This window comes from Agelaius phoeniceus, chromosome 1, assembly GCF_051311805.1.
Source record: "Agelaius phoeniceus isolate bAgePho1 chromosome 1, bAgePho1.hap1, whole genome shotgun sequence".
Lineage (NCBI taxonomy): Eukaryota > Metazoa > Chordata > Aves > Passeriformes > Icteridae > Agelaius > Agelaius phoeniceus.
In genome coordinates, this window is record NC_135265.1 from 92,154,262 (window position 1) to 92,177,280 (window position 23,019).

Genomic DNA, 23,019 nt, shown 5'->3' on the forward strand with positions numbered 1-23,019 from the left:
GGATTTATTGAAATATGGGAAACATTCTCAGCTTTGGCATCAGTTTGCAGCCTCCAGCTTAAGTTTTTCACTGTTTGTGTTTGGTCAGTCTTCTTTCCCCATGACTTTCTCTCTGAACACTCTTGGCCATAGGATTGCTGTCACTCAGTGCAGCACATCATCTCTTCAGGAGCCTTCCCAGGAGGCAATGGAGGGAATGAGGAAGAAGACCTAAGACCCATCAGTGACAAATGATTGCTAGGTGACTGGCAGTGTAAAGTGTTAAAGAAAAGCATTCACTCTTTAAAAGAGAGTGTGAGCAGAAGCTAAATTGGAGAGAGACAAGCCTCAGGACACCATAATGTAATGTGTCAGAGCACCCTTCACTCTCTGTGCTGAGCCCATCAACGAGTTGGCAATAGCTTGCTAATGGTGAGCTTTAAGACAAGTCAGATATGTCTTTGAAAGTGTGAGTACTTGTGCAGTGGCATAATTTTTCATTCATATCTAGGAGACTGATTTGAAATTTGAGATTAACATCTGTCGTGGTTTAACCCCAGTCAGCAGCCAAACCCTACAGAGCCACTTGGTCACTTGTCTACCAGCAGGACTGGGGAGAGAATAGGATAAAAGCATATTAGAAACAGGATAAAAGCATAGAACTCAGGGGTTGACATAAAGACAGTTTAACAGGAAAAGCAGAAGCCATACACATAAGCAAAGCAAAACAAAGAATTCATTCACCACTTCCCGTGGGTAGGCAGCTGTTCAGCCATTTCCAGGAGAGCACAGCCCCATCACATATAAAGTTTACTTGGGAAGACACATGCTGTCATTTCAAGCATCCCCTCCTTCTTCCTTCTTCCCCCACTTTATATCCTGAGCATGAGGCCATATGGCCTGGAATATCACTTTGGTCACTTGAGATCGCCTCTCCCAGCTGTGTTTCATCCCAACCTCCCATGCACCTCAAGCCCCTTGCCAAGTGTCAGTATGAACAACATAAAGGTCTTGACTCTGTGTAAGCCCTGCTCAGCAAGGACAAAACCATCTCTGTATTATCAACTCTGTGTCCAGCAGAAATCTAGAACACAGCCCTATATTAACCACTGTGAAGAAAATTAACTTTAACCCGGATGAAATCACCAGAAAATCTTTCCAAATTTTAGAGCCATTCTCTTCTTCAAGTATTTCAGGTGCATATGGACCATGCTTAGTTTCACCTGTTGGCAAACTCTTCCATTCTTCTGAGATCTGATGACTAAGTATTCCCTATAGCTGCCAGCAGTCCTGTTGAGCTGTGATGCATGAATAAGGAATAATGCTCAGAAACTAAATGGTTCTGTTGTAGGACAGGGTTTAATAATATTAGTTCCTGAGACAGGCTGCTTGATTATGCAGCAAGATTTTCTAAAAGGCTAAGCATCTAATCACTCCCACTGAATTAGGATAGTTAAACAAAAGGGGCATCTGGAAGACAGTGGGAGAAGGGATTGTTAAACAGGAAAGTTTAAGGGAGTACAGTGATAATTAACTGTGTGGATGAGTAGGAGAAGTTATATAAAAAAAATTTGAAAAGCTTTTCAAGGAGGAGTCATGGAGGCAGCACCTTTTTCAGGCATGGTTTTTCAGAGCAAACTAAGACCTAGGTACTTTTTAGTAGCAGTAGTACTTTAGAAGCAACAGAATATTACATATAGCTTCCAGCTATATGTAATACTATTTTTCTGCTGCCTCTAAATCAAGCATAGCCTGTGTCCTCTAGATGAGAAACTTCTGTGACCCTTAATTTTCTGGAGAATAGTCCATGCTAAGTTTATTAAATTTACTTTAAAATTTACTTCGTATTTGTTAGAAAGAGAATACTCATCACTTGCTCATATTTCTCTTTGTAGTTTGCATGGAATTCTAAGCTTATAAAGAGCTGCAGTGACATAACAGTGTTCTTAGTTGTGTCACGCTATGGTAAGCTATGATGAGCTTTGAAATCCTTAATCTTCATTTGGAGCCATGTGATATAGGCATTGCAATGATCTTAGGACAGACATGTAATTTGGCTTTATTGTAGCATAGACATAGTTTTTGCATGAGTATATCCAAGCAGACATATAGGAGTTAATGAATGGATATGAATATCGACATACATATCTTTGAAAGTTTTTAGAATATGGTGGTTTTTTAGAGGGGCCTTTATAAGCATAAATTGTACTGGTGCTTATACTGATATAAACATTTTTGTGTTGGCTTAACTGCATCACCCTGAGAGTTATTTGCAGTCAGACTGACATAACTGAGGGTGCTATTAGCTTAGTTATTAGTTAGCTAAGCTATTAGCTTAACACCAAGGGTGTTATTAGATGCAGTGTCATTGAAAGCTAGACAGCATTGTCTACATAGAGGAAAATAAAGGAAATCCATCTGTCCCATCTCTTAGGCATTGCAAGTGCATTTCTCTCATCCTTAAACACTTTCAGTAGAAACTGTCTTCATGAGGTGTGAATAAGTACACTTACAAAAATGTGGTGAAAATAGAAATTATGACATATAGTGAAAGGAACTGAAACTAAGAATAGTCTCATCTGGAAATTCTCAGTGTAAGTGGATAACAGTCAAACTGACAATCATAATACTGCTGTGCATTTTGGTAAATTTGTTTCATTCAGCTGATATCAGTTGCAGGATTTTTTTTTTGCTTTTCTTCAACAAGAACATGTAACTACCTGATATGCTCTTGAAAATCCTCTGTACTAACTTTGTGAAATGTGAGCTAATTAATTAAGTGGTAGTGAGTCAATTTGTGTCGAGTTGCTCTAAGTGGGCTATAAAATTCTGTAATAAAATATGTAGAGAAAAACTTTTCAATATACCTGTAAGAGTATCTCATTCTTTGTTGTCAGAAGTCTTTCATCTTGACCATATAAGTAATCTATTCTCTGGCAATTAATTAACAAGAAGAGTTGTTTATAATTCCGTGAGAATTATAGGCATAATTTACAGTGACATTTTTCTGGGACAGTTTTATCTGGGTTGATTAGTTTTTATACTTTCCTGTTCCTCTGTGAAAGAGCAGCTTCAGATTCAAGTTCTGAAATTCCTTCACTAATGTCATGGTACTGACAAACATTATCTCACAACCCCAGTACATTCTCCCTCATATTTTTCTTCTGCATTTTACAATGAGCTTCAATACAATATCTCTATTATGATTATGGGAAGATCTAGTTAAAAATAATAGAAGCACCACAGAAAGCAGCCAACATCATATTCTGAATAGTCTGAAAAGCACTTTGTTGGTGTTTCTTTGAAGGAGTTCTACTCTCTCCTGTCCTTTTGTTGTTAACACTTAGAGGTTTGACAGATATGAGCTACATTATACAAATACTATACTAACTTTAATAATTCAGAATTTCCAGAGGCAACTGAAGGGAATGGCACATGGAAAAGTGAACTTGCAGTCCCATCCTTAGCTGTATTGACTTGTGCAAGAGAGAAGAAAACCACAGTCCTGCCTTCTTGCTTCCTTTAATTAATATTTGGAAGTGGCTTTGTCACTGATCAGCACTTGTGCTTGAGGATCTGAAAAACCAGACACTGTAGTTGTCCTTGCTGGGAGAAAAAAGGATCACAAGAAACCTTTTTGTGTCTTCCCCTCAGCACCCTTGTAATCACACCATAAAATGGATAGTATATCCTTCCTCTCAATAAAAGTACATTTTATTTCCCTCACAGACTAATTTCCACAGTTGTCACTACTTTAAGATATCAAATATCTTTATGGCTCTTCTTGACTTCAATAAAGTGTGGCATGTCCTCTATGAACTGTCCTTTCCTGTTGGTAAGGGACAAGGCATTGATCATGTGGTTTCCTGGTAGTAAATACTGGGGTTTTTTAACACGTTCTTGGGTTTCCAAGTCCAAAAATCTTGCTCTTCAGGCTGCCGTAGAAGCTTGTTTCTCTGAATACTGAGCTCTGTTCCTACAAGGGTTGGCTCCTGGTACCCAGGCTAGCTAGTTATAGGACAGACGCATTCTCAGTGTTACTTCACCTGTGAAGGAAACCATGTAAGAATTTATAAGTGTTGAAAAGAAATGGCATCATCTGTCACACGAAATAATCACAGAAACACTTAATTTCAGTGCTGTAATCAGACCACAGATTTACACTGGGTTTTCGTACATGTTTCTCCACCTGTTATGTGCTTCCCACATCTCATCTAGTCCCAGTACACTCTCCATACAAATGGTTGCAGAGCAATTACTCATTTCACTTCTATGCCCATCAGAGCTATGAGGCTTTAGCCTGTTGCTGTGAAGCTGGGGCTTGACCAACACCAAGGTGTGTGTCATCCCCTTTGCTGTCAGGAGATGCTGTGGACTATCTGGTTGGTATCTAATATGCCCACCCTATATCAATATGCATCTGATGTTTTTCTCTCTTCTCTCTAGGTTGTGTTTTGATGTTTTAGATCTACAGGTAACAGCTGTCATTCTACAAATACAAATGGAAGTAGATTGGTTCTGGTTTTCACATCAACCATTTTAACTTTTAGATGACTAGTGGGAATATTTTTTTTGTCAATAATTGATTAGTGTATCTATTTCACAGTGAATGTTCAGTCTGTGACAGAAATTATAATTATATCTTCACTTCTTAAGTATGTGATGCCATGTGGATGGGCTTTGTGCAACTGCTGCTGGACATCAGCAAACTTGTCTTAGGTCCATCCAAGTGGATCATACTCATGGGAAAGACAAACAACTGCAAACTCTAGCTCTTGATGAGTGTGCAGTAAAAGCATAGGACTGTCTGTCAGATCTGCAGCTCAGCCTACAATTTCTTGTAGATAATTTAAAAAATATAACAACAGATATAACAACATAACAATAAAAATAGTAGTTTGTGTTAGGGAAATTTTTGCCTCCTGTGAGCTCTCAGATTAGTATTAGTCAGACTGTAGATTTTACTAAAATGGAACTAGATGCTCTATTCAGCAGAGCTGAACAGGCAAAATCATTTTGAGTGAGAGAGGAGAAAAGGTTAATGTGGAGCTGTTGGGTGAAATAGTCTTTCCAAATTTGCCATCTAGTTTGAGATCATCAGCTCCCAAAATCAGTGTCACAAATAGGGTCATGAGCTCGGAATTTAAATGTGAATTGGGTTGTGCATGCCCAGACAGAGAGGCCTGAAAGGAAATTTTTGTCTCTGCTGAGCCAGCTCTTCAAAGAAATCTTTAGCCAGTGGTTAAATCTTTAGCCTGGGGTTTGTAAGTCTCATCAAAATGTAAAAGTTTTAGTGTAAAAATGATAATTCAGTAAGCTCTTGCACTTCAAAACCATACCAAAAGCTCAACAAAAATAGCAGAAAATAATTGATGCCAGATGTTATCAAAAGTGTTGGATAAATGCATGTCAGAGACCCAGGTACAGTGGCCAAGGCAGCAAACAACTTATTTTATCTGCATACTCTATTCTGTCAGGTACAAGAAGACCATAGATGTGACAACAGTCCCAAATACCAGATGAGACTAATGTAAAATTTAAACTGAAGTTGGTGTTGGCTTTAATTATATAACAGAGTGTGTTTTGCAGTCAGGGCACTAATGAGTTGCTAATTCTCACTCAGAGTAAGAGATTTGATTCCCAGCATATCTGCTAACTGGCCAGTCTGCTCCACACTGGCTGGAGCATGCCACCATGACTCTCCTGGGAAATACTTCACAGAGAAAGACACAACAATGTCCTAGTTGTTTAAATGGGAGGGGAATATGTGATTTAGCTGTGTGTGTTCTCCCAGTAAAAATGTCCTGCATAGTGTAAGCCAGTAAGAAACTCTGTGATCTTTAAGCTGGAGATGACTGTGTCCAATAGAAATTTCCTGATTATGTAAATGAGTTCTTAAAAATGCTTTACATTTCTTTCAAATACCAGAAATGTTTCTTTTAATGATGTTAGCTGTCTGGCATTCTGATTTAATTATTCATGCCTTATTCTTTCATATTTCTTTTCCTTTTGACACACTGTCAAAAAAGAAAAAATCAGTTAAATAGTTGAGAGCATGTGAACTGCCATAAACAATCACTCTTGTTTGTTTCTCTGCAGAACAAAAAGAAGTAAAGGTGGGAGAATACAATGCTGTGGATGACACATTGGTAATAATCAACAACAGCATCAGGTTCCAAGGTAGGAGACAAAACTGGAAAGAGATACAGGAGGGATACAGATAGCTGTATGTAGTTTGTAAGACTATGTGCTCTTAAAAAACTGGTTTAGGATTTTTAATATCAAATGTGTGACAGTGTAGAAAGTAAAAGAGAAAAAATGCTTTAAAAAATAGAATTCTGAACAGAAAATTGCAGTGTTTTGATATTGTATACTTGGTTTGTATTCCAATGATAGGGCAAAATCAAATTATATGTGTACACCAATGTTCTTTAATATTTCAAGAAGCAGGTTCTTTACCAAAAAATAATGTTCTATTTCATCCTCATTTCCCACTCCCCCAGGTAATCTCACCTGAGGGATGTTCTCATGTTCTGTGTTTGCAGATGCAAGAAGGAGGTAGTTGTTTTCTTTGGGAGGTGTCTGTTAGGTCGTTAGAAAATAGGTTTTCAAAATGCTGAGGCTCGCTTTAAGATGGCCCATGGGAAACAGGGCCAGAGAGGGTTTTCAGGCCAGCAGCACTCTGAAGATCCACAGCAGGCATATAGCATTTCTTGCTGTAGCTTCCTGCCATTTTTTAACCCATGCTGCTCCAATATAACCTGGGGACTTGCTTGGCCCTCAAGCAGCTGGAGTGCAAGCGTACCCATGGTTTTAAGAGCCTGTGGTCATGGCATCCAGGTGTGAACTGAAATGAGTTTTAAGGGTGTCCCCTGTTGAATATAGGCATATACCTTCTTTTCAAAGCTAAATTTTAAGATTTAATCTTAAACTCTGCTATGGTGCAGTTCAGTGAGAGAAAGTGAAGTTGGCTTTGTGAGTTCTGTGTGGTTTTCCCCTGGGATTGGTGAGGTGGATGATCATCAAGCTGTTGTACTGTTGTACTCTACTATACCTTTCTCCAACGCCCCAACACCCAAGGTTTGCATGAGCAAAGGTGGAGTTTCACTGCAGTGATCTAATTCATGACTACTTGTCCATCTGCTGGAGCTGTCCATCCTTCCTTTTGATCTCCTTTGCTGGACTTAAAAGAGCACAGATACACAAACTTCTCTCATGTCTCTGGGGAATGAGGCTTTGGAAATGAAGAGTGCAGAATTTGTCCCAGTTGCCAAAGTCTGGAAGCAGCAGATTATTTTTGCCGCAAGGAAGAACTAATGATGTGGTTTAATATTGATTCAGTCCATTAATTTCCAGAGAATATATGTAGTATGAATCAAGTTACAGGAGACATCATTTGTTCATAACTTTTTGCCTTTACAGACAGTACATGATGGGGAAAAGTCTCTGTACAGTCCTTTTTCAGGACAAGACTGCTAAGTCTTCTGACCACAACTGAAGGTGGTCTTTCCACCCATAACCTGTCTTATGGTATTCTTAAGATGTATTATGTGACTCACAGTGAATCTTTTCCTTTGACTCATCTTAGCTTTTCATTGAGACAGTGGGGTATTCAATGTGGGGGACACTGACTTCCAGTCAGTGGAAGCCTAGTAGCTTTAAGTATTTAAAATAGAGAGTAGTAAAAATGTTCCTGTTTAAACCATTGCACAAAATTCCACACCAACAGGATTGAATGGCTAGTGCACAACAAGTAAATAAATTTTGTTGACTCACTGTGTGTTTATATTTAATAAATACAAACCATCAACATACTCTGTAGAGTGTAGAAAGAATAGGGTGAAGCTTTATTTTTTTAGTGTTAGTTCTTTTAAATCAGGCATGTATTTTATTGGTCTTTTTGCATGTTACTTGTCTAATTTTATGAATTTCCATGGACTGTAAATACATGCAATGTGGAGGGAGAGAGGAAAATCTCAGGTACTTTTCTCCAATATTAAATCAACAAATGGACCCTTCACTGTCCCTTTTTTGTAAGCATTTAAAGGATTTTTTTTTCTGAAAAGTTGGGCATAAAGGCCAAAGGATAGCAAGTTTCCATGGTCTGAATGATTTCAACTTAACTCTTAAAGGTAAAACTATTTTATTGTGTAAATCCTTGAGTGTTCTTTTAGGTGCAAGACAGAGGAGTGGGTGTACAATATAGCCATGGCAGCTGCTAGTCAGGTGCTCACAGTTCCACTTCTGCAGCCGTGCTGTGAAAGGAGCTGCTCAGCCCTGTGGGCTCTGCAGCCCCATCAGAGAGACGATGCAAAAGAACAGGCTCAGGAACTGTAGAGCACACAGATCTGTTTCTGAAGGAAGGAAGACAGTGATGCAAAAGGCCTTTTGCCAATCTCCTGCACCAAGGAAAAAATTAGTAAGCAGGTGAAATGGAGTGTGGGAAGTCAGAGATGCAGAGCTTTATTGCAGTTGTCAGAAAGTGATTCTCCTCATTAAACCAAGAAGCCTTTAATTAGTTGGAGCTGACTGTCAATGAATTACACAGCTTTAAACACAGTTTTTAAGTTCAGACATTCAAATCCACATCTGCAAAGTGGATCTGTCCCTATAAAACTTTTGCTATCCATTTTCCCATATTGCTCCCTTCTATAGCATCCTGAGGGCACCAACAACTCTCCCTTCCCTCCTCCCAGAGCTTCCCCCACCATGCCCACAGCCCAGGACCACATTTTAGCGCCAGGGCTATCAATCCCTGTCCAAGTGATGCTACACTAAGGCTTATCTCCAGACAGGCTGTTAGAATTTGCTCTGGCAACAACAGTGGGCACAGAAATGATGCTTTCTGTTTTCTACTCATTGCTCTGTCAATTGTTTCAGAAAAGCATAACCTCCTGGTAAAATTTACACTCAAAGTACGCATTTTAAAGTTTATTTACTTTAAAATGAGGCTAGTTAGCATGTATGGGGTTCTGCACTGGGGTATGGTTGTGTCTCTTCTTCCAAAGAGGATATTTACCTGCCCCAGAAATGCAAATCTTCATGTCAATCAATGTGACTAACATATGTCTGTCAAAGTCAATGATTTCATCGGCTACTGATGTGGTTCAAGTTGCTAAGTGTGCTAATTCAAGGTGAGGCAAAGTTTCTTGCAGGAATTCTACATCTGGTTGAGCTTTAGCCTTTTTTTTCTTCATGCAATTCTAGGAGTCGAGCCTCCGAAGGACAAAACAATTATACAAGAGGAGCTGCGCAAAATCTCCCTGCCTCTCTACAGCATCCTCTCTGCCCTCACAATCCTAGGAATGATCATGGCCAGTGCTTTCTTGTTCTTTAACATCAAAAACAGAAATCAGAAGTAAGACATTCATGTTACTTCTATCACAAATTCTTTCGTATTTAATGCCGTGTTTGTAGAACCAGTCATGTAAATATATCTATCTACACATACATGTAAGGAAAATGTGAAACTGTGGAAAAGTAGTATTTTAGAACTATTTAATTGAAATCACTGGGTAATATATTCACATTGAAACAGACTGTATTTAAATTCTTTAATACTGTCTGAAAAGTGTAATTTACTATTTAATGTTTGACTGTCTGCTAATAACATTAACCCTAGCTAATTAATCCATCAGTAAAAGGGGAGGTCTTTTTACTAAGCATTCAAAAACCTGAAACAATGCTAAACTGTATAAAACAGCAAATACTGTGCATGCCTTTGGATTTCATTGAATTCTAGAAGAGTTATTTCTTTACCTGGTTACAAAAAGCTCTTTATTGCTCTAGTAGCCTAGCAATAATATCTTCCTCTTTAATGCACTATCACCTTTTGTCCATAGACTAATAAAGATGTCCAGTCCCTACATGAACAACCTTATTATCCTTGGAGGGATGCTTTCTTATGCATCTATTTTTCTTTTTGGTCTTGATGGATCTTTCGTCTCCGAAAAGACATTTGAGACACTTTGCACAGTAAGTAATTCCATATATTCTAGTTCAATTCTTGTTGGATTCAGTCTTACAGGAAACAGAAAATGCAAACGGAAAAGTTCAGTAATTGGATGTGTCATTCCGTTAAATCACTGATTCTCATAGCTCTTTCCTAGGATATTATCTGGGACCAAATTCTAAAACATGTACAAAACTTCATTATGGTGGTGGCGGTGGTTGTTGTTTTTGTTCTAATTGTTGTTGTTACTATTGTTTATATCTAGAAAATTGTTTATTTTTATATATAGAAAATTTGTTATTGTTTATTATAGAAAATCTCAAATGCATTGGGATTTAACCTCAGACTGAAAGGGTAGATGTATATTCTTGTTTTGAAATCATATCTAGAAAGATGACTTACAAAAGAAGATTTTTGTGTTTGTAGCGGGACAACTTGTAATACCTGTAAAGCTACTTCTTTATACATTCCATATTATTTTAAACTACATGGCTGCTGCTGCTCTAGATCTCTTTAGTCAGTCTCTTTGGCCGATTCTCCAAAGATTTCTGCTGCTATTTTCATGCTATGCTATAAATTCTCACAAGCCTAGATCCATATAGAATACATTCTAGTTAAATCAAAGCAAGCAACTCTGAAACCAAATCAAATATGTCCACCTAGAAATTTGTCATAATTGTTTAATGTAATATGCAGTTATTCTGACTTACAGATGTCTTTTCAAAGGAAGGGATAGGATACTCCTTCTAGAAGCAGTACAAAACAGCATTTAAATTTGTCCAATATCTTCTCAAAAAATTCTAAGACTCTGCTTGACCTGTTGCCTAAAATTATCACACTTACTCAGGAGTTACCGTCACTATCATTTTGATTCTTCTTCATGTCTCTAGAAAGTTGCAGTTCACAGCACCTGTTGTTTTTAGGAGTCTGAATTTCTGATGTCATGGTTGGCAAGAGAAGAATTTTACTTCAAGAGGAAAATTCAAAACATGAAAGTTGGATACCTAAAAAGCTAGTTGATGCAAATAAATCCCAATATGTCAACTGAAGCCCTCCATACTGACTAGAATCCTTATAGAAGTGAAACACCATGTGATCTTTTTAGTTAGACCATTTCAAAACACTGGAGATTCCATGGTGCATGCCAAGATGGACTAGAAGACATCCTATGGGTGAACGTACAGGGGAAGTCTTGCCTTCCTTATCTGGACCTGGACACAGCTGTATTTCAGACACTTAAACTTTAGGAGCTTTAGGAAAGGAGACTTTAGGAATACTTTAGGAAAAGAGAAGGAAAGAATATCCAATCTTCCTACAACTAGAACTCTAATTCTCATTACAGCTAGTAGAAAGAGATGCTTTAAAGATTTGAAAAGGATGATCCTGTTCACCTCTCACAAACTACTCTATAATTTTGTGAATACAATGGAGCCAATAGGAAGTGGAAGATGACATAATCCATTTTTTATCCAGGAATGATGTCCTTTTTTGTGAAATAACTTCTGATGGAGCAGAAGTGTCATTAGGAATTCACTGTTGCTGTCAATCCCCATTCTTTTCTCATCCTCCATTGCAGAAGGATCTAGTGGCATGGGATGCAATTTTTAGTCTTGATGTCTGATCTGTCTTGAGGGGCTTGTATCCAGAGCTCCTGAGTTCCCTGCCAGGCTGCAGGCCATTGTATGACTGGGCTACAGCCCTTCTCTGGAAGCAGCCATGCGCTGCTGAACAGAAGGAAAGTGGGAACCAGAGGTACTTGTCAGCATCTAGCTGTTCTAGGAAACAGATTTCCAACCAAATGTAGCTATATAAGACTAAATTTGAGTCCTGTTTTACATGTGAAACAGCTCAGCCTTAACTCTGAAAAATGAACCAATGTCTAAAATCCTGTGCCTCTGAGCTAGAACATTTCTTGTGATTTTTCTCTAATCTGCCTCTCAAAATGTAATCACTGGTCTCATTTTCTAAATGCAACAAAATTTAACTGTGGGCTGCTAATTTTGTCAAATCCTATGTATCTCTTCCTTTTATTTCAATTTGTATCTGTAGCATTATATTAGGTCTGTGTGTCTGCCATAGAGGGGTAGATCTTCACTTGAGTGAAACACTTACTTGACTTACTTGACTTAGTAAAAGAAAGGGGTGGAGGAGAATGCTGTGTCCCGTAGCCAAACTTTGATTAAGAAATATCACCTTATGCCTTAAGCAGAGATTTGTTTTTTTCTTTTTTACATAGTGAAATGCTGTATAAACAGAGCAGAGTCTGAGATTTCTTCTCAGTCTTGGCTTTCCAGGTTTTCAGTCCAGTACAGAAGCATTTCTGATTGTGTTTTCCTGTGCATGGCTACTGATGTATCTTATGAGCCCCAGCTCTGTCAGCAATTAATACTCCAGTCATAGATGCAGCAAATCCTTCACTAGCCAACCATTAGGAAGGTTTTTCCAACATCTTACTCATTAAAACAATTCTTTTAAAATTTTTCCTCCAATTATATTCTTTTAAATGGGATAGCTTATGTTTCTCCTAGATATCATCTCTACATGGCTACCATTCACTGTGGCAATGCACTTTTATTGTATCTAGAAAACTCTGAATTAGTGCTGGGAAATTCATAAATATGGGAGGCAAACACACTTACCTGTTGAATAACTCTTGTCTCTCTCCTCCTCTCCTCAAAACGTCCACCAAGTGCTGGCTACAGAATATACATTTGGCTTCGTGAACATCCCTATTCCCATGTGGGCAATATGCTTAGTGGTTTCATTAGGTCTGCCTTCAGACACAAGTGCTTATAGGATCAGGTCAGGACAAATCTCTCTTCATCATCCATCTCACTTGAAATGCATGATTTTGTTTACTCATTCTAGCCATGAGAGATTAGTTTAAAATTCCCATTTTATTTCAGACTGTGGCTGAGTCTCTAAAAAAAGCAGTTACAATTGAGAACACTCATAAAAAGCCATTGAGGCAAGTCATAAGGGTGTAACAACTGTATCTCAGACACAGAGAAGATCCATATGTCAATGAAAAGAGATATTATTTTGGAAGGGAAGTAAAAGTTTTCATTCAAGTTTTATAAGCACATGCAAAGCTATGAAGCTGTTGTTAGTGTTAACCCCTTTCTAAACCAAGTAATCATCCTCGTTGTCATCTGTATTTCCGAAGTGATGAGGTCTCAGCAGAGTAGCAGTATATACACGATAGCCAGTGTGCTTAATTGGATACGTTATATATGGTCTCTGTTTAATATTCTGGCAATTTTTGGCAAACTTATAGGAGATTCTTAAAACTTCTGTGTTGACTAAGGTGGTCCTACCACAGCAAGGGGATTGCAAATAGGTGGTCTGTAAGGGGTTTTACAATCCAGGCCATTCTATCATTCTGTCCTCACAAATTCAGGAAATATTGTTTCCAGATTGTAGGCATTACATTCAACTCTGTTGGATTTGTTTCCTCTATCGCATGTTGTTTGTAGTGCTGTTTGGAGGGTGAAATGCTTTGCTACATCAGCTCTTTTTTTACTTTTCAACAATTTATGCCTATGTATGGCTCATGCCTAATGCTGTAATATTCCAAGGACACTGACACATGACCCAAAATTACACCAGTAAAACCTGAAAGGTTCAAAGGATTTATTTGCTAAGTTGTACTACCATTTTCCACTCTGTGAGGCACTGGGTGTAGGAGGAGGTGGTCTATAAGTTATTATGCTGAAGCATAGAAACAAGTGTTATGTGTAGTTAAGAGTCAGTAAGAACTTTAAACATACAGTAAAATAATTTGCTGAATAAGAGTATTATATTAGTCTTTAAAATTATAAAATGTGGACTCTGTAACAGAGTGATAGAGTGGATAATTGGTTCCCAAACACACTCATTTTTATCTTGGTATGCCTGTTTTCTATGGAAAGCTAATCAAATATAATTAAATATATAATAATTCTGTGTTTTCACAGTAAAAACTCATAATAGCAAATGTAACATAATTTAGTTCCGTGTCAGAATTAAAGATTAGGTATCATATTTTATAACTCAAATTACATGGAATTAAAATGATCCAGAGCAGCGAGTTCTGAGAAGGTGGTCAGTGTATTACTGAAGCATTAGATAATGTCTTACTTAATAGCAACTTTATTGGTTGCACAGAAAAAGAAAAAGAAAAAGAAATACAATATTTCATTACGTCTATATGTATGCCAGAGTACAAAGTATTTTAGAGAGAGAGAGAGAAAGAGAATGATTTATCTTTATTTTTAATCTCAGAACCACCGTGGTATCATAGCAAAAAAAAAAATAAAAAGAAGTTGGAAGTAAGGGTGTGAAATGAGATGTGATGCCAACTGGAAAAATGCAAGCAAGTGGAAGAATATTTGAAAGCAGTCATTATATGGAAGAGAGAGACTCAAAATTAGCAATGCTAGTGACATATCCTATGAATAGAGTTTAAAGTGACATACTAAATAGAGATACTTAAAGTAGCAAGAATATTAGATAAGATCATAACGTTTAGACTTCTGTAATACACTCCACTGAGAATTTCATGATTTACATTTAAGATGAGTAATGTCTTTCCAAGTTGGAACTGCTATTGAATAAAAGACTACTATGGTCCTGAGGACAACCATTGTCTTCTCTGTTATGCATTTTCCTCAAATAAGTAAATCTAATTATTAAGTAGGGGCTGAAGATGTTTAAAGTAATCCACGTTGCTCTCACCCATAGTTCCACAAAAAAAGGCCTGGTTCATTAGGTAGTAGTAGAGTAAAAAGCTCTTCTCCTCAGTCTTGGTAGTTCTGATGTGTAGCAGGACTTTCTCCTGGGAAGTGTGCTGCACTGGGTCATTGCAGTGCTTGGGTCTTGAATAATTGAGTATAGGGTTCACATTTGACAGGAGATACCTATTCTGCAGATAGAAACTGCCTTTCAATATCCTTTACAATCCAAAGTATTCTGCAAGGGTGTCACATAAAATATAAGAGGATTTAAGTCTTGTAATTTGTATAGGCACTAAAATAAAGCATGCTTTGTCTTGTTCATCTCACTTGTTAGCATCGTTTATATGAATTGCCAAAGCTAGACAGCGATTCTGTGATTTCAGGTGATCTTACTGAGCCTAGTCAGTGTTTTGGCTTGGATAAAGTAAAAAAAAAAAAAAAAAAGGTATGAACGTTTTTGCACACTGCAGGCTGTGCTCAGGCTCTTCTTAGATTTCAGTTAGTTGCTCTCAGCCATGGTGTGGACTTTTGGAAACGCTCTTTGCACAGAAAGAAGAAACCAAACAGTGGGGTGGGATGGAGAGACAGAAAGAGAGGAGTACAGACCACTGACAAAGTCCAGCTCACTACTACAGTGTGTGTGTGACTACCCAGAATTTGTGTTTTTCTCAGAAAAACATCCTGAGGACATGTGCATTCATGGCAACAGTAGATGTTATAGACCTTATATCTTCTCAAAGGTGCATTTTAAAATGTGACCTTTAAATGTATCCAGATATTCAGATGCACTTAGCATTTTCAACCAGTATTATTCTTAATTAAGGGTCATGAACACTTTTGACTCTGTGCCTTGCAACAACATGAAAGGCAGGGGTTTTTCTTTCTTTACTGTTTCTTATTTAATATTCTTATATCTGCCATGCTGAGAGAACAGCTAGGCAAGGTGGAACTCCATGGTCCACATTTCACCCTTTCTAGGGAAGCCCTGAACCTCTGTAGGGTGGGGATTGCCATGTAATATTAGAGTGGAGAGACATCCTGAAAAACACATCAAACAGAGACTTATAGACTGTAGTGAGGAACAAGGAGGAAAAGACCCTTGTGAGCTGTTGTGGATTGGGTTCCTAGGGATGGAAGCAGGCTGCAGGGTGAGGGGGACGGTGGGCAATTTGCTAAAACTCCAAAAGCTGGCTGAGTGCAGGTCTAAAAGGAGGGACTTGCCTCTAATAGTAAAGCAGGGAGAGGGAGAAAATGTATGAGCCTTCTGTCTTTTTATTTATTTCTGCTTTGTCTTCACTTGTCGCTTTGCATTTCCTCTGTTTAACCAATTTTGAGGCAACAGACTAAAAGAAAAACATGTAGGCAGCACCACCACTAAAGCTGTGGTTTCCTCTCTGGGGAAGAGGCTCTTGGACTAGACCCTGTACTACCAAATAGCATGTGGCCTTGATATTTGGATAGTAGTTGATGATATGGTCTTATTCATGCCCTTTATGCTCTTCAGGCATTCCCCAAAATTCCGAGTTTTGTTTTGGTTCGTTGTAGGGTTATTATTTTTTTTTCTGGGAGGGGATATTTCCTGTCTTTAAACTTTATATTTGCCTAATCCTTTCGCTCAAATTGTTTCATTTTGGCCAGGAATTTAAAAGAAAATCCAACAGACAGACACTCAACTTCTATTGAACTGCAAAAGGATTTAGACCTCTAATCTATTTCTTTGTCTCTGGAAACCAGAGCCTTTGTTTGTGTTTTTCATCTGGCCTTTTTAATTTTGTGTGTATTCTTCAGTTTATTTCCTACTTAATTGTTTAGCTGTTAATTTTAATCTTCCATTTCTGTATAATCACTTCCATAATTGTTCTCACTGTCGTTCAGTCTGAGACTGATCTCACTCCTATTTAATTCAACAGCAGCTCTGTTACTGAGTTTAACATGAGCCTGATCAGCTTCTATTTTAGTAAGTGACATTTTCTTGAGGGTAAAGATAAAAGAGTACAGACAAAAGTTATAAGGCTGAATAGATCCTAGAAAAAGTTATGTCATATACTGAAGCAAATACACCACAACCTTGCCAGAGATTTATTAAGGTAATATTTTTAGAATGTTTTCCTCTCCTTCATTAGAAACAGCAGACATTTTTAAAGCCTCCTTATAGAAACAGGAGAAATGATAACATCTTTTACACTACCCATAGATTAACTCTGAAAAATGATCTAAAGGATATTAAGAAATCACTACAGGAGATCTCACAGCATGGAATGAACCTCTGTATTTAATTTATGTGAAAACAGCAGGATTCAATTCTCTAACATTATTGCCACTTATGTTTTACAGGAATCTCTGCTAGTGCCACACAAATTCTAAAAAAAAGAGCTAAAAGTCATAAAAATTTGTCCAAAATGTCTGATATAAACGAGAAAAGTATAATTCAAAGGGATGAACTCATTCTTTGGGGTCTGCTTGTGTTCACACAATCAATTTTGCCATCATTAATAGAAGCAGAGCCATAACCCAGTGAAAATTTGTTGAGATGACACATATTTATTCATCATAATTATCCATTATGTCCCCAGTTTTACAAGAAAAATAGAAGGTGCTTAATTTCCAACTCCTGCATACTCCACAGAAATCAATGCAATTGTCCACTTAAAGACAATTGTGCTCTCCAGGGCTAAATGCACAGCACGGTTTATTTTCACATTTGTTTAATACCTAAATCTAGTACTGAGATGCCACCAAGCTGCTCAGCAGTGATGTTCAGCTGCAGCCTACCCCTGTGGGCACTGCAGCTTCTACCCAGGTGTGTGTAGAACTGGCTCATTGTTGATATTCCTTAAGTGAATCAGTCCAATCTCATAAACAAAGCTGGAGAGCAGAGTGTCAAGTCCTACAAAAGAAAGATTTGCAAGTTTTATTTTGAAAAAATCAACATCTTGAGGTGGGGAAAAGTGTGTTTGCAAGAATCTTAAACCTGAGTGATTCCTCTGCAGAAGTATAATTTAAATGTTTTACTAACTGAGGGAGTTCTTAACCAAGCAGTTTCACTATGCCATTGTTCAAACAAAAACAAGAAACAAAATTTCAAACAAAAAAGTCACCTAGAGAAGTGATAAGAACTTTGAAGCCTTTAACACAACACATGAGGTCGTTTGTGCTGATACTTGGTTTTTTTTATTCTTCACTCTGAGTCTTTAATCCCATCTTCTTTTTTCACTTGAGATTGGCAAACTGGATTAAAATAGCATTAACAAAGATGCAACGTGAAAAAACAGTGTGTGTAGTGTATTCGGTTCAGGTGGTTATATTTTTTTCTTTCAATTTAACAAAGCAGTAAAATGCATCACTTGCTTGATCCACTTGCAAGACCTTCCCAGGCATTCCGTGCTGGATTGTCACTGTGTGGTCTTCTGAATGCATAGGCAGTGGTGGTCAAATAAAGGAAAATAATGGAACTTCTTGAAAAATTAAAGTTTTAACTTTTCATGAATTCAGTTAGTTTTCCAAGATAACCTTATTTTATGATTTTGTATAGAATTGTAATTATATTAAAACAAAATATTTTAAATTAATTAAAATAATGTTGTTTACCTGAAAGTTAGCAATACCTAAAATGTTGGGTTTATTTGTAAGCTTCATTCTTAGAATATATAAACAGAGGGTTTTACTTCTTTATTCAGGGTGTTGGTGGTACTTTCACCACTTACTAATTTCCCTTAATTTCCCCCATTGTTCACAATAAGATGGCTTCTTTTATTAATAATGAATGATATATCAGGTAACTTTTATGTCTGTTACACAGATTCAAAATTAGTAACCATTTCACCATTCCCATAATGAGATGATGGGAAAGACTCAGATAGATTTGTGTGAAGATATCAAATAGCAGCAAATATAGACTACCCAGCAAAAGCTCAAGGTTGAGAGGAAATAGAATTGAATTCAAAGTAATGTTACATAAGATTGTTAACCTATGTGTGCTTATTATCTGGCAGAAGAATTGTCTTCCTTGAAAAAAGAAAAGGAGTTTAGCACCTTATGGATAGGTTAAAAACAGAGGGGTTTTACTGCCAAAGAAAAATAAAAGTAATGCTCCTACGAGATGTAAGAAACATCTTGTTCATAGATGCAATGACTCTTTAGCTTAAACTTACAATATTTGTTTAAAGTTTAATATTTGATGAAGGTAGGGTTTTTTTTTTTAATCACAATCATATCTGTTTCAAGTCTGCAAGTCAAGATCTCTTTCTTTGTGGAGATACTTCCAGTGTTTACTGTTTATCAGCTGTGCAATCCACCAGATAAATGTTTTCTAGGGTTTTTTATTATTATTATCACAATTAATGCACCTATAAGAGCTTCTATCAGGTAATTTGTAAAAAGAAAAAATTCCTAAATGATGTTTTTAAAAATAGACCCTAAACCAAAATAGTGTAGCACCTAAAAAGAGAACTGACATAGGAAATTCCATTTTACTATCTGTGTAGGAATACTTAATTGTTGTATACCAAATGATATCCTTTGACACTTGCATGTTGTCTTTGAATTATAAAAAACAAAATATTTTTAGGACATATTCAAATAGTCAACTCATCTTATTCATAAAAAAGGGAACCAAGACATATAAGTGGGTAATTGAATGTATACGCTGAAATAATTGAAGACATCAAGAATTTTGTAATGAACTAACCATTTAAGAAAAAAGAAAGAATTTTTTCAGGTTTTGGGTCTATTTAGGAACAGGCATTTGAATGCAAGTTCTTGTCTACTGAAGAGATATTTTTCTGCCTGTTTGGTGGGTTCTGACAGAAGGGTGGTTTTCTTCAGCTTCTGGGCAAACACAACTTTAGAAACTTCCAGCGTGGGAGAATTGCTGATCAATTGTACAACATCATGGTCATGCTCTTCAATTACTGATATTTTCATCACTTTCTTTCAAATGAGTAGGATATGGAGGTATAATACATTTAAGAATATAAATGAGCAGATATAAGAATTTCAGAGACTTTTGCTGTTTCCTAACTTTTTCATTTTGCCAGCTGCATTAATGAATTATAGCAGACAAATTTGAGGTCATTTTCTTCAAAATTAAAAATTAATTTTCATCTGAAACTTACCATCTCCTTCTTAGCAACAATGATCTCATTTTGACAAAATCCTGGTATATTTAAGCTAACATGATTCCAATAAAGACAGTAGTTATTTTATTCTAATATGCACAATCCTAATCAGGGATACATAATTTTTTTTTAATCAAACATGCTAGAAATAACATTTTTCTGACTATTGAGTTAGAAACATTTTATGAGCATAATTGAATTTATTAGTATTCCCAAGAGACAATTACTGTTTCAGTGAGAACAAAACAGTCTTATTAGAGACACGAAAATACCATGTATCTGTTTGCCAAATATACCACTAAGCTGTACACAAAAGAGCTGAATACTTATTAATAGCAGCAAAAGGATTGAATGCTAAGTATGGTTATTGATGGGAAGTCAAAAAAAATGTAACTGGCTAGTATGAACACAATGATATAAAACGTATATTTTAAATCCATCAGAGTTGATCTAACTGGTTTTACTGAAGTATAATGCAGGATAGTGGCTAATCAGCAAAGACTTGAAAAATAATGAAGATAAAATAAAATAATAAAAGGCTTTGCTGGCCTAAATATCTATTCCTTTTTTTTCTATTTTTTTTTGTTTGTTTAGGGGTTTCATTTTCAATATTAAGAATGTCACGAAGTGGCAAAACTCCTGTAGTTTGAATCTAATCACAATTGTTTTATGAATAGCAAATTGCCCAGGAATGAGTCAACTCTACATTCAAGGTCATTATCAACAATGCAATAGATAAACCACAACATTAGATGCCACTAAGTCATTAATATATACATATAAATATCCAAACAGTCTTCTATGCACAATCACAACATTTTCTAATGTTATGGCTCATAGTGCTGTGTGTACTTTTCATAGAACCCTAGAATGGCTTGGGTCACAAGATACATTAAATATCATCCAGTTCCAATTCCATGGCCATGGGCAAGGATGCCACCCATTAGACCAGGCTGCCCAAAGCCAAGTCCAACCTGGCCTTAAACACTTACAGAGGTGGGACATCCACAGCTTTGGGCAACCTGTTCTAGTGCTTTGCAAATCTCACAGTGAAGAACCACTTTTCTCTTACTAATTCATTATTTTGGACCATGTGCGTCTTTATTTATTTATTAACTGCAGTAATTTTATTGCTTTATCAATAGTTTTTGAATGAGTATAGTTTTTTTTTTTCTTTTCCCTGCCTTCGTACCTAGTAACTAAACACTATTAAAAGTCAGAACTTGTTTTCCACAGAAAATTTTATGTAAAACGATAACATTTTGAATACAAAAATGGAAATTACGGAAATGTTTGAAAAGGCAAAAAATAGCATGCATTTAGATATGAAACATTTAGGCTATCCCTCAAGATTATCTTAGATGTCAAGTTTTGAATCTTACTAGAATGCCTAGTTTCTCATCAATATGCATATCCTGAAATTACAAATTAAAAATCCCAAACTCTTGAGAAGTTAGATGTGAAACTAGGCTGGTTTCTAATGAAAAACATCGCCTTTAGGTTCTCTAAATACTATTTCCCAAATGCTTTCTTAGAACATCCTAGTTTCTCTAAATCAGATTGTTTTTTTATATCACAAAACAGCTCTGCTGGCCAAGTATGCATAGTCAACATGGCCAAAAGAAGGTTGGCTTTCCCTTTTTCTGTAGCTTTCTTTGTAGCTTTCCTTTCCCTGTGTTTAGCCATTGTTTTTCCCCCAATTTTTTTCATCTGGAAGATAGAGTACTTTGGTATTTTACTTCTTTGTTCAATTTTGTGCTCTTTTATGGGTTGGTACTCCTTTTTTTATGGCTTGATGTGTGTGGAGTCTCTAAAAGGAGGATGAGATTATTCCTCCTCCTTGTGATTTCTCAGGCTTTCAGATCCAACTGTTGGCTTCCAGCTCCATGCTGTGCCTCTCGCATGGTCTTCTACCTGCTATGCTTTGTAGTCTCTGATCCATCTTTGGGAAGAAAATTACCTGATCAGGGAAAAAAAAGCTTTCAAACAGCCAAACCTGCATGGTAATGAAAACAGAAACTTCCTGGGAATTAGAGAGGGCTGTTTAGAGCTTGCTGCAACTCTGAAGATCACTGTCCTGGCTCAAAGCAGTCTGAAAGTGAGGGCCTGGGTACAAGTTACACAGGGCAGGGGAGGAATTGCAGAAAAAAACTTTTTTAATCTCTGTTCTGTACTTCTTGGTCAATTTGAATTTTTTCTATTAAAAAGAAAGAGGAAAAAGCAGCCCAAAACCTTACACCATTGCTCTATTCAAGCTCACCACCTCCTTTTTCTTAGACCACATTTCAGGTATTGTCATTGTCTTGGGTATTGTTCCTGAGGCTTGCCAACCAAAACTGTGTTCCTGTTTTGCCATTTTCTCTCATAGGATAATTTAAAGTCTGTTGTTCTTATCTTTCCAGAATGCTCGGGTTTTTCACTGAGTGATGTGTATCTCACATAGTACAATCTTTTCTTATTTAGTCTGAATTACATCTCTATTTCTCTGTTCATTTCTGTTCAAAATGTTGCTATTAATATTAGCTCCCTGAGTGCTTTTTATAGTCTGTCTCTTGAGTTTCTCCACTGGCTCTTTCCTCTATCTGCAAAGAACACAATAAAAGTAAAAAAGCAAAATATTTTAAGAGATTTATGGGTTTATATATGAAAGAGCTAGTTAATTCAGCATCTAGATTTGTTTCATTTTCGCTTATTATGGAGCGAATGGATGGATGAGTAAAAAAGCAAGTAAGCAATGAATGAGAAATTACTAAATATCAAGTTTTTTCAAGTTCTTCAGATATTTTTTTCCTCAGGGTCTTAATAAAAAAGTTGTCTGAAATTATGATATCTAAGTAACTTTTTCCTTTTTTTATGTATATACATTTTTAGGTCCGAACATGGATTCTTACAGTGGGATACACAACTGCATTTGGAGCAATGTTTGCAAAAACGTGGAGAGTCCATGCAATTTTCAAAAATGTAAAAATGAAGAAAAAGGTGAGAGGAAATAGACTCTTTTTTTGTTGCCCTGCTAATACAAGTTTCTAATTGTTTTCATGCCTTTCCTGGATGGCCATAGCAGTGCTGACTGTTCATGTGTCACATCCAAAGATCCTGAATAATTTGATATTAAGGCTTTTTGGTTTCTTTTTTAGTCTCTCAGAGTTGGAGTCAAGCATCAGACCTCCAGTCTTTATAATAAAAGGTGGACAGTGGAGTTGGCTGTAAAATGTAAATGTGAATTTGGATCTCTGCTCCCTCTTAGTATGTTGCT

At 36.8% G+C, this 23,019-nt stretch overlaps 1 protein-coding gene across 1 annotated transcript in view; it reads left to right on the top strand.

Annotated features, from left to right (window-relative positions):
- Positions 1–23,019, top strand: part of GABBR2 (gamma-aminobutyric acid type B receptor subunit 2) — a 457,779-nt gene that overhangs the window by 291,395 nt on the left and 143,365 nt on the right. The window contains exons 10-13 of the mRNA XM_077183158.1: positions 6,079–6,159; positions 9,187–9,337; positions 9,822–9,954; positions 22,635–22,742. Coding sequence (XP_077039273.1) covers positions 6,079–6,159; positions 9,187–9,337; positions 9,822–9,954; positions 22,635–22,742 — 473 coding nt within the window. The remainder of the gene's footprint in view (positions 1–6,078; positions 6,160–9,186; positions 9,338–9,821; positions 9,955–22,634; positions 22,743–23,019) is intronic.